The sequence below is a fragment of the Marmota flaviventris genome, chromosome 2, assembly GCF_047511675.1.
Source record: "Marmota flaviventris isolate mMarFla1 chromosome 2, mMarFla1.hap1, whole genome shotgun sequence".
Taxonomy (NCBI): Eukaryota; Metazoa; Chordata; class Mammalia; order Rodentia; family Sciuridae; genus Marmota; species Marmota flaviventris.
In genome coordinates, this window is record NC_092499.1 from 56,604,802 (window position 1) to 56,617,276 (window position 12,475).

At 35.1% G+C, this 12,475-nt stretch overlaps 1 protein-coding gene and 1 non-coding gene across 5 annotated transcripts in view; both read left to right on the forward strand.

Moving 5' to 3' along the window:
* Prpf39 (pre-mRNA processing factor 39) overlaps nucleotides 1-12,423 on the forward strand; it is a 33,499-nt gene extending 21,076 nt beyond the window's left edge. For all 4 annotated transcript variants that reach the window (XM_027929506.3, XM_071607861.1, XM_071607862.1 and 1 more), the window contains 10 exons: nucleotides 320-487; nucleotides 924-1,089; nucleotides 2,117-2,224; nucleotides 3,905-4,069; nucleotides 4,383-4,509; nucleotides 4,872-5,140; nucleotides 6,146-6,330; nucleotides 10,339-10,413; nucleotides 11,407-11,527; nucleotides 11,700-12,423. In XM_027929506.3, coding sequence (XP_027785307.1) covers nucleotides 320-487; nucleotides 924-1,089; nucleotides 2,117-2,224; nucleotides 3,905-4,069; nucleotides 4,383-4,509; nucleotides 4,872-5,140; nucleotides 6,146-6,330; nucleotides 10,339-10,413; nucleotides 11,407-11,527; nucleotides 11,700-11,756 — 1,441 coding nt within the window. In that variant the 3' untranslated portion in view covers nucleotides 11,757-12,423. The remainder of the gene's footprint in view (nucleotides 1-319; nucleotides 488-923; nucleotides 1,090-2,116; nucleotides 2,225-3,904; nucleotides 4,070-4,382; nucleotides 4,510-4,871; nucleotides 5,141-6,145; nucleotides 6,331-10,338; nucleotides 10,414-11,406; nucleotides 11,528-11,699) is intronic.
* LOC114088322 (small nucleolar RNA SNORD127) lies at nucleotides 5,200-5,285 on the forward strand. The gene has a single exon (XR_003581979.1). It is a non-coding gene; the product is annotated as a small nucleolar RNA SNORD127 (small nucleolar RNA).
* Nucleotides 12,424-12,475: the final 52 nt, after the last annotated feature.

Below are 12,475 nucleotides of genomic sequence, written 5' to 3' on the forward strand. Positions count from 1 at the left end.
CCTATACAATTGACATTTCAAGTTTAACAGATACTTTGAAGTATCTTCTGTGTCACTGTTGTTTGCAAGGTGAACATTTTCCATTGTATTTTTATATAAGATAAATCACATACAAAGTACATCTCTCTGCTTTATTTTTTCTCACTCTTTTTTAGAACTCTTATATACTTTGAATTATCCTCTTGCTTTTTAATCTCTACTTGCATGTGAAGCAATTGAATATAACTTTTTGAATTTAACATTTTTTTCTAAATTTAGAAATATTTTTTAAATGATTTTTATTTTGGAAAAATAACTTAAGAGTAATTTAATTTTTCAGAACTTTTGAGCATGCTGTTCTAGCTGCAGGAACAGATTTCCGATCTGACAGACTATGGGAAATGTATATAAACTGGGAAAATGAACAGGGAAACCTGAGAGAAGTTACAGCTATATATGATCGTATTCTTGGTATTCCAACACAACTGTACAGTCATCATTTTCAGAGGTAGGTCGAAAAATCTTTGATATCATTGATTACTCAGGTGATTAATTTCTAATAATTGGATATTCTCTAGAAATGTTTCATATGATTTTGTTAGATATAAACAGGAATTTTTTCCTTTTTTTTTTTTTTTTTGCTATGTAATCATAGTTTAGAGAAGAGAAAAATCTAAAGTTAGATAACTGACAGAACTGGAGTTTGAATTTGTTTCTATTTCTTCTCCATTTCAGTGCTAAGGCAGGAAGGAAATGGAGATGTCCATAGACTATTTTATCAAGTTGGTAGGTGTTTACTATAGAAAGGAAGAAGAGGGTTTATATTTTGGTTTCTTTCTCTTAAGTTTGACTTCACTTAGAAGAACAATACGTAGTGGGCATCTAACATGGAATTTAAATTTTGTTGCAAAAATATAACATGAACTTTTTATCTCTTCCTTTAGATTTAAAGACCATGTACAGAATAACTTGCCTAGAGATCTTTTAACTGGTGAGCAGTTTATTCAGCTGCGAAGGGAATTAGCTTCTGTAAATGGACATAGTGGTGATGATGGTCCTCCTGGTGATGATCTACCATCAGGAATTGAAGACATAACTGATCCAGCAAAGGTAATGACACTTAATCAAAATTTATTCAGCTCATGAGAAATTAGACCCTTGTTATGTAGTTGTCCATTTAGCTCATATGGTTTAAATATAGATTTAAGGTAGAGAATTTCTTACTGTGAGATACCTGGAAATAACTTAGTTGAGAAGGATTTTTTTTACCTAGGTTGTGATCTACTAGTCTTATTGAAAAGAAAAGAGCTTAGTGCTGTGATTTATGTCTGTAATTCTAGGGATTTGGGAGGCTGAAACAGGAGGATTGCAAGTTTGAGGCCAGCCTCAGCAATTTAGTGAGGTCCTTAGCAACTTGGTGAGACTATGTGTCAAAATTTAAAAACAGGCCGGGCTCAGTGAGACCCGCCTGTAATCTCAGTGGCTCAGGAGGCTGAGGCAAGAAGATTGTGAGTTCAAAGCCAAATACAGCAAAAGCGAGGCACTCTAAGCAACTTGGTGAGACCCTCCCTCTAAGTAAAATACTAAATTGGGCTGGGGATGTTGCTCAGTGGTTGAATGCCCCTGAGTTCAATCCCTGCTACCCTGACCCCGCCCACCCCCCCTCCCCCCATAAATAAAAAACAAATAAAAAGGGTTGGGTAACTTATTGGTAAAACACCCCTGGCTTAAATCCCCAGTACAAAAAATGGGGGGGGGGGGCTAAAGTGGGTCACTAATCCTAAGGCAGGGAGGATGGCAAATTCAAAAGCAAGCCTCGGCAACTTTGTGAGACCCTGACTGAAAAAGTGAAAAGGGATGAGGATGTGGCTCAGCAATTGAGTTCCCCTAGGTTCAATCCTCAGTCCTGAGGAAAAAAAAGAAAGAAAAACCGGAAAATGTGTAAGAAATGTAAGAAAGTGTTTTATTAAGAAGTTTTGGTACATAAATTTGAGTTAAAAATAGTAATTGCTAATAGTTATAAACCTACCACTATTCTTAGACTAAATATCTGGATAATACTTAAATGTATAATATGGAAGATTTTTTAAAATACATAACTAAATTTTAACTTGATTTTTTTTTTCTTTTTTCCAAGTTAATTACTGAAATAGAAAACATGAGACATAGAATCATTGAAATTCATCAAGAAATGTTTAATTATAATGAGCATGAAGTCAGTAAAAGGTGGACATTTGAAGAAGGTGTAAGTGTTTTGTTTCATAATCTTTATAATCTTCAAAATACATATGGGAATAATAATATTTTTCACTTGATGGCAATGACTCTATTATTTTTTTCTATTTATTTTTGTGTATTACAGTAATAAGATGTGCATCTCATTTATTATTACCATTATCAGTTTTTTTTAATTTTTAGTTGTAGATGGACACAATATCTTTATTTATTTTTATGTGGTGCTAAGGGTTGAACCCAGTGTCTCATACATGCAAGGCAGGTGCTCTACCACTGAGCTACAGCCCCAATCCCCATTATCAGTTTTAATCATTTGCCATTATCAATTTTAGAATCTTGTTGCATTCAGATTTGAACTGCAGTATGTCTAATTAATCTGCACAGTTTTACTATAATTTTTCAAATCAACTTCATTGGTATGATTTGTACAATAAAATGCCCCCATTTAGAGATGTATAGTAATTTTTATTTTCCATAAACTTTATTCATTTTTTTGTTCTTTTTTTTAAAGATTTACATGCCATACAAATCACCCACTTTAAAGTGTGTAATTTAACAGTTTTTAGTATAACAGATATGACAATCACCACAGTCAATTTTATAATATTCTTAGTGCCTCAAAAAGAAATCACGGGCTAGGGATACAGCTCAGTTGGTAGAGTGCTTGCCTTGAATGAACAAGGCCCTGGGTTCAATCACCAGCACCACAAAACAACAACAAAAAAATCCACCTGGAACCAGGTACAGTGGCGCACACCTATAATCCCAGCTATTTGGAAGGCTGAGGCAGGAGGATTGCAAGTTCAAAGTCAGCCGCAGCAATGGTGAGGCGCTTAGCAACTCATTGAGACCCTATCTCTAAATAAAATAGTGCTGGGGGTGTACCTCAGTGGTTGATTGCCCCTGATTTCAATCTCTGGTACCAAATAAAGAAAAAAAAGAAAGAAACCACTTAAATTTTAGTTTACCTTCAGCCTACCTACAATATCCCCAACCTCAGCCCTAAGATATCTAGTCTACAGTTTATTTCTATTGATTTCCCTATAATGACCATTCTTTTGAATGGAATTGCATAGTATAGGATCTTTTGTGGCTGGCTGTAAAATGAGTTTTGACAAATATTTCTAAATTGTAATCACCACAGAAGTCAAGCTATAGAACTATTCTATCAACTCTTGGTCACTTTGCAGTGTCTTCTAGGCTTAGATAGCCAATCATCTGTTTTTTGTCACTACTGGTAGCACATATTTGTAATCTCAGGTACTCAGAAGTCTCAGCCAGGAGGATCATATATTTGAGGCCAGTCTAGGAAAGTTTAGTGAGACCCTACTTCAAAACTAATTTAAAAAGGACTGAGGCTGTATGTAGTTCAGTGGTAGAGCACTTGCTTAGCATGCATTAGACCTTAGGTTCAATTCTCAGCACTGCAAAGAGAAAAAGAAAAGTTAAAAACATTCAACAAAGAATAAAATTTCTTATACTGAAAAGTGTTTGTAGTTCCATAAAAAGGACTGAGTAAATGAAAAATGCATTCTAGTCCTCCAGTTTTGAGGAATTGAAGGAATTTTTAAAAATTATGAGATTAAATTTTTTATTGTCATTTTAAATGATTTATATTTCTAATGTGTTTATAAATATTTTGGTGTTGGTATTAGTTTACTTTTATTGCCATGTCATAATGTCATTATAGATTAAACGACCGTATTTTCATGTGAAACCATTGGAAAAGGCTCAACTAAAAAACTGGAAAGAATACTTAGAATTTGAAATAGAAAATGGAACTCATGAACGAGTTGTGGTTCTCTTTGAAAGATGTGTCATATCATGTGCCCTCTATGAGGAGTTTTGGATTAAGGTAAGAAAATTGTATGCTCTTAAACTTGAATATATTATAAACATTGATCTAGTGACTAACCTTTTTTGTACTTCTGTTGAATGTTGTTCATATAACTATATCTGTTGCATTAGGAGATGGTCTGCTTGCAACCAGATTTGACTGCTGCATATGCCAACCTCGTTGCCTCTCTTCGTCCTTCCTTACAGAAACTAGTCTAGTGGTTCAATAAAGGTGCTGAATGGGTTTAAAAATAGAATTTTATCGTTCTGTCACATATTTAATGGCTTGTTCAACTGTAAATTATTCAGTATTTCCTTTTTTCTGTATGTAGTATGCCAAGTACATGGAAAACCATAGCATTGAAGGAGTGAGGCATGTCTTCAGCAGAGCTTGTACTATTCATCTTCCAAAGAAACCCATGGTGCATATGCTTTGGGCAGCTTTTGAGGAACAGCAGGGTAAGAATAAGGAAATTAAGTTGATATTCTTGAGACTGAGTTATTCCAGGATAAAATTATAAGAATTGAGTGTTGAGGGATATATAAAGAAGAATTTTACTAACTTTTTCTATAAAGGGCCAGATAAATATTTTCGGCTTTGCAGGCCATGTTGTCTCTTGTCTAACACCTCAGCTTTGCGATTGTAACCCAAAAGCAGCCATAGACAATGTATAACAAATGAGCATGGTTGGTTACTAATTGTTTTTAAACAAAACAAGCAGGGGGCACAATTTAGCCTGAGCACTAATGTTTTTCAATACCTGGCATAAAGAATATTTCAGAAGTTTAAACAAAAACAAACATTTAATTGTTATTTCTAGGTAATATTAATGAAGCCAGGAATATCTTGAGAACATTTGAAGAGTGTGTTCTAGGATTGGCAATGGTTCGATTGCGAAGAGTAAGTTTAGAACGACGGCATGGAAACTTGGAAGAAGCTGAACATTTGCTACAGGATGCTATTAAGAATGCCAAATCGAATAATGAATCATCATTTTATGCTATCAAACTAGCCCGGCATCTCTTCAAAATACAAAAAAATCTTCCAAAATCAAGAAAGGTGCTTTCTGAAGCAATTGAAAGAGATAAAGTATGTATTTGTTTTCTTTAGAGTATCTTCATAAATGACCAGTGGTTGGTTTTTCACTTTGGCAACTATGATGAAACATTTGGTCTGCATGTAATATATTTTGTTACAAGATGAGGACAATAGTCCCTCTAAACTGATGTTGCCATTAAACTTATTTTCAAATTGTTTGAATTAAAAGTGAGAAAATTAAAGATTACTGAGTTGAAAAGGGTTGCCAACATCCTGCTACTTCTATTTTCTCTTTAGAAATTTTACAAAAAATTTCATGATTATTAAGTAAAAGAGAGGGGTTGGGAGAACATTTTATAAACAAAAGCCTTACAGTAGCAAATGTAGCAGGGAGATAATTGTCCTTTTCCAAAGAAGTTCCTTTTATATAATAGTTGGTAACATATTGGAACTTTCATTTTCTAGGTTTATAGCTATTGCCAGGTGAGTTTGACTCAGGTTTAAGCTAGACATGGTGGCACACACCTATAATCCCAGCTCCTCAGAAGGCTGAGGCAGGAGAATAACAAGTTTGAGATCTGCCTGGGCAATTTAAGGCAGACCCTGTCTCAAAACAAAAAAACATTAGAACTGGGGGTGTAGCTCAGTGCTTGCCAAGAGTGTGAGTCCCTGGATTCATTCCCCCAGTACTGCTTATAAAAGTTTGTAACAAATCTTTTCTGTCTGTAGTTTAGGGGGGGAAAAAATCAGTGGTTATAGTTTAACTATTTAAATTATTGGAGCTATGGAAATAATTCTTTGTGTTTTGTTTTCTAATTGTCATTGTTGGTCAAGCCATATTAAATTCAAGAAAGGATTTATTCACATTTAACAGTTTTTATACTTGAGTAGGGTATCACTACCTATCAGTATGCTAGAGATTTTTTTTATCTCTTTAGTTGTAAGCTGAAAACAGCTAACCAGGTTTAATACTGAATTTTTTAAATTGAAACATAAAATTTAAGGAATTTTAAATCTCTAATTTAGAAATGTTAATTGATACTGCTTTTTACACAGGAGAACACGAAGTTATACCTCAATTTACTTGAAATGGAATATAGTGGTGACCTCAAACAAAATGAAGACAATATCTTAAATTGTTTTGACAAAGCTATACATGGCTCATTACCTATTAAAATGAGAATTACATTTTCTCAGAGAAAAGTGGAATTTCTTGAAGACTTTGGCTCAGATGTTAATAAGTAAGATCTTAATTATATTATCTGTTTGAAGGGTAAATGAGCATTTTGGGGATGGGAAGTTGATGATTATTACAGAATAATATATTGTTAAATTTTAAAATGTTTGCTTTGATTACTTCAGATACATGTAGGAGTAAATTCAGTTTCATAAATATATGTGTGCTTAGCAGGAAGACATGGTTTGTTTTCCCTTCAGAACTATTTTACTAGTTTTATTAATTTATTTAAAAAATTTTTTTTAGTTATACATGAACACAATATCTTTGTTTATTTATTATTATGTGGTGCTGAAGATCGAACCCAGTGTCTCACATATATGCAAGGCAAGCGCTCTGCCACTGAACCACAACCCCTGCCCCTATTTTCCTAGTTTTAGAATGACAATTTAAACTATGAGTGAATGAGAAATGGTAGGAAGAAGTAGTCTCATATGAAGGGAAATAAAACAAGGATTGAACCATGAAACATAACATTTAGTAGGTAGGTCACTAAACATAAATGGGATTAATTTGGAATAGGAATGACACTTTTATTTTGAGATTGGCGAAGAGGGTAGGTGTGGTTGGTCCCACAGATCATGGTTAATGAATGACCTCTTCTTCTAAGCATTATAAAAGACTGAAGTTGAGGGTGGGTAGAAGGGTTTGCTCCAGATTTGGGGAAAAGACGTGTTTGATAAGTTTGCTACATAGAAGAGTAGAAATATTGGCAAGAACACTGGTGAAGTTCCAGTCTTATCTGATTCTAGTAAGGAAATATCTCAGTATCTGTTTTCCATATCCTTTCTCTAATTAATTTGATTTCCATTGAAACCAGAAGAGAGAAAAACAGAATTATTTGTGTATCTTTGTATTTTTGGTGGTTTTGTTAAATTTCAGTTCGAATAATACAGCTACTAATAAATTTAAGTGCTTGGATTCATTCTTTTTTTTTTTTTTTAATTGGTTGTTCAAAACATTACAAAGCTCATGACATATCATCTTCCATACATTTGATTCGAGTGGGTTATGAACTCCCATTTTTTACCCCAAATACAAGTTGCAGAATCACATCGGTTACACATCCACATTTTTACATAATACCATATTAATGACTGTTGTATTCTGCTACCTTTCCTATCCCCTACTATCCCCCCTCCCCTTCCCTCTCATCTTCCCTCTCTACCCCATCTGCTGTTGTTTAATTCTCTCCCTTGTTTTTTTTTTTTTTCCCCCTTTCCCCTCACAAACTCTTATATGTAATTTTGTGTAACAATGAGGGTCTCCTTCCATTTCCATAGTTTCCCTTCTCTCTCCCTTTCTCTCCCCCCACTCGTCTCTGTTTAATGTTAATCTTTTCCTCATGCTCTTCTTCCCTGTACTGATCTTAGTTGCTCTCTTTATATCAAAGAAGACATTTGGCATTTTTTTTTTAAGGATTGGCTAGCTTCACTTAGCATAATCTGCTCTAATGCCATCCATTTCCCTGCAAAATCCATGATTTTCTCATTTTTTAGTGCTGCGTAATACTCCATTGTGTATAAATGCCACAGTTTTTTAATCCATTCATCTATTGAAGGGCATCTAGGTTGATTCCAAAGTCTAGCTATTGTGAATTGTGCTGCTATGATGATTGATGTGGCAGTATCCCTATAGTATGCTCTTTTAAGGTCCTCAGGGAATAGACCGAGAAGGGCGATAGCTGGGTCAAATGGTGGTTCCATTCCCAGCTTTCCTAGGAATCTCCATACTGCTTTCCATATTGGCCGCACCAGTTTGCAGTTCCACCAGCAATGTACAAGTGTACCCTTTTCCCCACATCCTCTCCAGCACTTGTTGTTGCTTGACTTCATAATGGCTGCTAATCTTACTGGAGTGAGATGGTATCTTAGGGTGGTTTTGATTTGCATTTCTCTGACTGCTAGAGATGGTGAGCATTTTTTCATGTACTTATTGATTGATTGTATGTCCTCCTCTGAGAAGTGTCTGTTCAGGTCCTTGGCCCATTTGTTGATAGGGTTGTTTGTTATCTTATTGTTTAATTTTTTGAGTTCTTTGTATATTCTGGATATTAGGGCTCTATCTGAAGTGTGAGGAGTAAAAATTTGTTCCCAGGATGTAGGTTCCCTATTTACCTCTCTTATTGTTTCTCTTGCTGAGAAAAAACTTTTTAGTTTAAGTAAGTCCCATTTGTTTATTCTTGTATTTAACTCTTGGGCTATGGGCGTCCTATTAAGGAATTTGGAGCCCGACCCCACAATGTGTAGATCGGAGCCAACTTTTTCTTCTATCAGGTGCAGAGTCTCTGATTTGATATCTAGCTCCTTGATCCATTTTGAATTAACTTTTGTGCATGGCGAGAGAAAGGGGTTCAGCTTCATTTTGTTGCATATGGATTTCCAGTTTTCCCAGCACCATTTGTTGAAGATGCTATCCTTTCTCCATTGCATGCTTTTAGCGCCTTTATCAAATATAAGAAAGTTGTAATTTTGTGGATTGGTCTCTGTGTCCTCTATTCTGTACCATTGGTCCACCTGCCTGTTTTGGTACCAGTACCATGCTGTTTTTGTTACTATTGCTCTGTAGTACAGTTTGAAATCTGGTATCGCTATACCTCCCGATTCACACTTCCTGCTTAGAATTGCTTTTGCTATTCTGGGTCTTTTGTTTTTCCATATGAATTTCATGATAGCTTTATCTATTTCTACCAGAAATGCCGTTGGGATTTTGATTGGCATTGCGTTGAACCTGTAGAGAACTTTGGGTAGTATCGCCATTTTGATGATGTTGGTTCTGCCTATCCATAACAGGGTACATTGCTTGGATTCATTCTAATATTTTATAATAAATGTAAAATTCATAGCAGTATAATGAGTATAGGCACTATTTTTTTAGTTGTAAATGGACACAATATCTCTATTTTTAGGTGGTGCTGAGGATTGAGCCCAGTACCTCACACTTGCAAGGCAAGTGGTCTACCACTGAGCCACAACCCCAACCTGGTACTTTTTTAAATAGGCGAAGAAAGGGAACTTAAGGATACACTAAGCAATTTTTTTTCCAAGGTCCCTTAGCTATATTACTTTGGGGCTAGGATTAGAATCTGTTTCCATGTCTCTGCTCTTAATTGTGTTCCATTACTGTGTATATAATGTCTTCTGTTTTACACTGCTGAAGGCATACAAAGGAAAGAGATAATGTAATTTTACCTTTTAGTTGAATGGTACAGTTCTCAGAGGAAACATAAGTGAACATAAATGAAGCTTATAAGGGAGGTGGTGGAGCCTCATTTAGCTACTCCTGGATTCTAATGATAATTGAGGAGAGGACAACAATGATGGAAGCAGATTAAAGTTCATATAAAAGTAATATCTATTTAGAAGGTTTGGAGAAGTACTGAAAGTGTTACTTTTTTTTTTTTTTTTGGTAGTGCTGGGGATTGAACCCCAGGGCTTCACACATGCTGGGCAAAGCATTTGGCCACTGAGCTAGACCCCAGCCTGGAAGTATGATCTTGATTGTGCTGTGCCTTGAGAGTTCAGAGAACATGCAGTAGTTAGTTCACAATAGCAAGCTATTTTGAATTTGGACCAATGATATCTAATGACATTATTTTGAAAAGGCAGTAATAAGCAGACAAAAATTAAAGATTCAACAAAAAAGATGTCATTCAGGTCCTCACAGTTGTAGGTATAGAGATTCCAAGTGTAAGGACTAAGATTTGTTGTAGTTAAAATTAAAACAGAAAATGAATATGAAAAATTAGCCACTTACAAATTTATATAGGCAGTTTGCCTAAATGAAAACATATCTTTAAAAAGTAATGTTTGTAGGGCTGAGCTTGTGGCTCAGTGGTAGAGTGCTCGCCTAGCATCTGTGTGAGGCCCTGGGTTCTATCCTCAGCACCACATAAAAATAAGTAAATAAAATAAAGGTATTGTGTCCAACTACAATTAAAAAATAAAATATTTTAAAAAGTAATGTTTATTGAATATTCCAGAGGATTTTAATTTTTCCCCTTCTTCCTTAGGCTTCTTAATGCTTATGATGAACATCAAACACTCCTAAAAGAACAGGATACTTTAAAAAGGAAAGCAGAAAATGGGTATGTAACTTCATAAATCACAAAGGGGTGCTTAAAAGACATTATGAAAATTTTTAAGTGTTAGCTTAGTGTTGTGGTAATTTAGATACTATTATATTTATGACTGGGGATTGACAAAGAGTAAAGGCCTGTAGCCTGATTTCTTGGTAGCCTCCTCCTTAAAGTCCCCACTATGGGTCACAAATGCAAGGCAGGCTGGTAGCAGTGACATGAGTGCAACTGCTTTGTCTTAGGAAATTTAAAAGTAGTGTGTAGGTGGGTGATACACATTCCATTTTAGGTATAACTGCTCAGCTCTAACTAGTGTTATTCAGGAATATGGACACTGTGTAGACATCGTCTTCAAGTGAGAAGTACAGATTTTTATAAACAAAATACCTACCTGTGGGCCATCTCCAATCTCCAGGCCACTATTTTCCCACCGCTGCCATAAAGACACACAAGTATGATATCTTAGTGAGAGGTCAACCAATGTAGCTGGAGGGTTTTAGGTTTGTAGAGAGTGGAAAGTGAGGCTGCAAGTCTCTTGGGGGCCAGAGTGGAAAGGGATTTGATTACCTTGCTAGAGAAATCTATTATTTAGGCTGGCGACTACTGAGAGTATTTTGAGGAGGGCAGTGAACAGCACGATCTGTGCTTGGAGCAGATAATCTGGGTGTCAGTTGACGAATATATTAGAGAGGTCACACATCTTATAGAGATATTAGGTGAAGTTCTTTGGATAGATGATTGAACTTGAGGGATTTCTGTGGAAAAGTTTATACTATCAAGTTTAGTTTTCAGCTTATTAAGCCATAATTTGTCCAGCTATACATTTATGCCACTAGGTATATCTCCCTGTCACTTTTGCTTCAGCCAGAATGGACCCTCCCTCCTCCCCTACCCCATCAAAAAAGTGTTGAAAACTCTATAAAACAAATATATGCAGATGACATTCATCTAATAAAGTTCTTCTGTGGAAGTTTTATAAGTTTACATTTTGACTTTCCATAGATCAGAAGAACCAGAAGAGAAGAAAGCACACACAGAAGACACAACTTCATCTTCTACTCAGATGATTGATGGTGATTTACAGGCAAATCAAGCTGCATATAACTATAGTGCCTGGTATCAAGTGAGTCCATGTTAATTGTTTGTTCATATTATTAAAGGTGTATAATTGTATAGCCGATTTCTGTGGCCAAGTCTTAGAACACATTTATTAAATGTAGTTGCTTTAATTTTTATTTCTGGAACTCAGCCATAGTTCAAGTATGCTAACATATTTATTTTTATTTTTTTTTTAGTACAATTATCAGAATCCTTGGAATTATGGACAGTATTATCCCCCCCCTCCAACCTGATGGGAAAATGTAAATTTCAGATGGAATATGTTAAAAGTATGAAATTATTTTTTTTAAATGAGGGATGTAAACAGAGCATAAGCTTGTTGTATTTGATAACTTGTCTTCCGTTTCTGTGTAACATGATTTGTTTAGTAATAGGGGAAAATGTCAGTTAGTAGCTTACCAGATACTATTTCCTACCATTTATAAAATTTACTTTTTATTGGAGAACTATTTTTTTTATTTTTTCATTAAGTGGTCTAGAATTCTTTTGCAATGCATTTGCAACAGTTTTGTAGCCTTAAGTGTAGGGAAAAACTGACTGCAGATCATGTCAGTATAGTACAAGATTCTGAACACACACAAGGGCTGGTTATTAGGGATTTACCTCCTTTGTAAAAACAGACAAAAATGATTTTTACTGTTGCTGACAAGGTTGTCTTGAGTGTTTCAGTTATACTTGTGAACTTGGATGTTAACTGCAGAAAAGATACAATATTAAAATATGCCTTGGATTGAGAAAATGTCATGTTTGCATCCCTTTAATAATGAAAATCATATCAGAAGTATGTTGTTCCAGGAGACTTTGTATTTAGATTATTCATGTAAAACTGTGAGCAAGCTTTCATTTTGATCAAACTGATCATCTTCATTTTTGTAATAAAACTGAAGACTCATCCAGCAATTGTTTATGAATTTATTTTGTGTGTGGGTTGGGGGGAAGCATCTAGTACTTT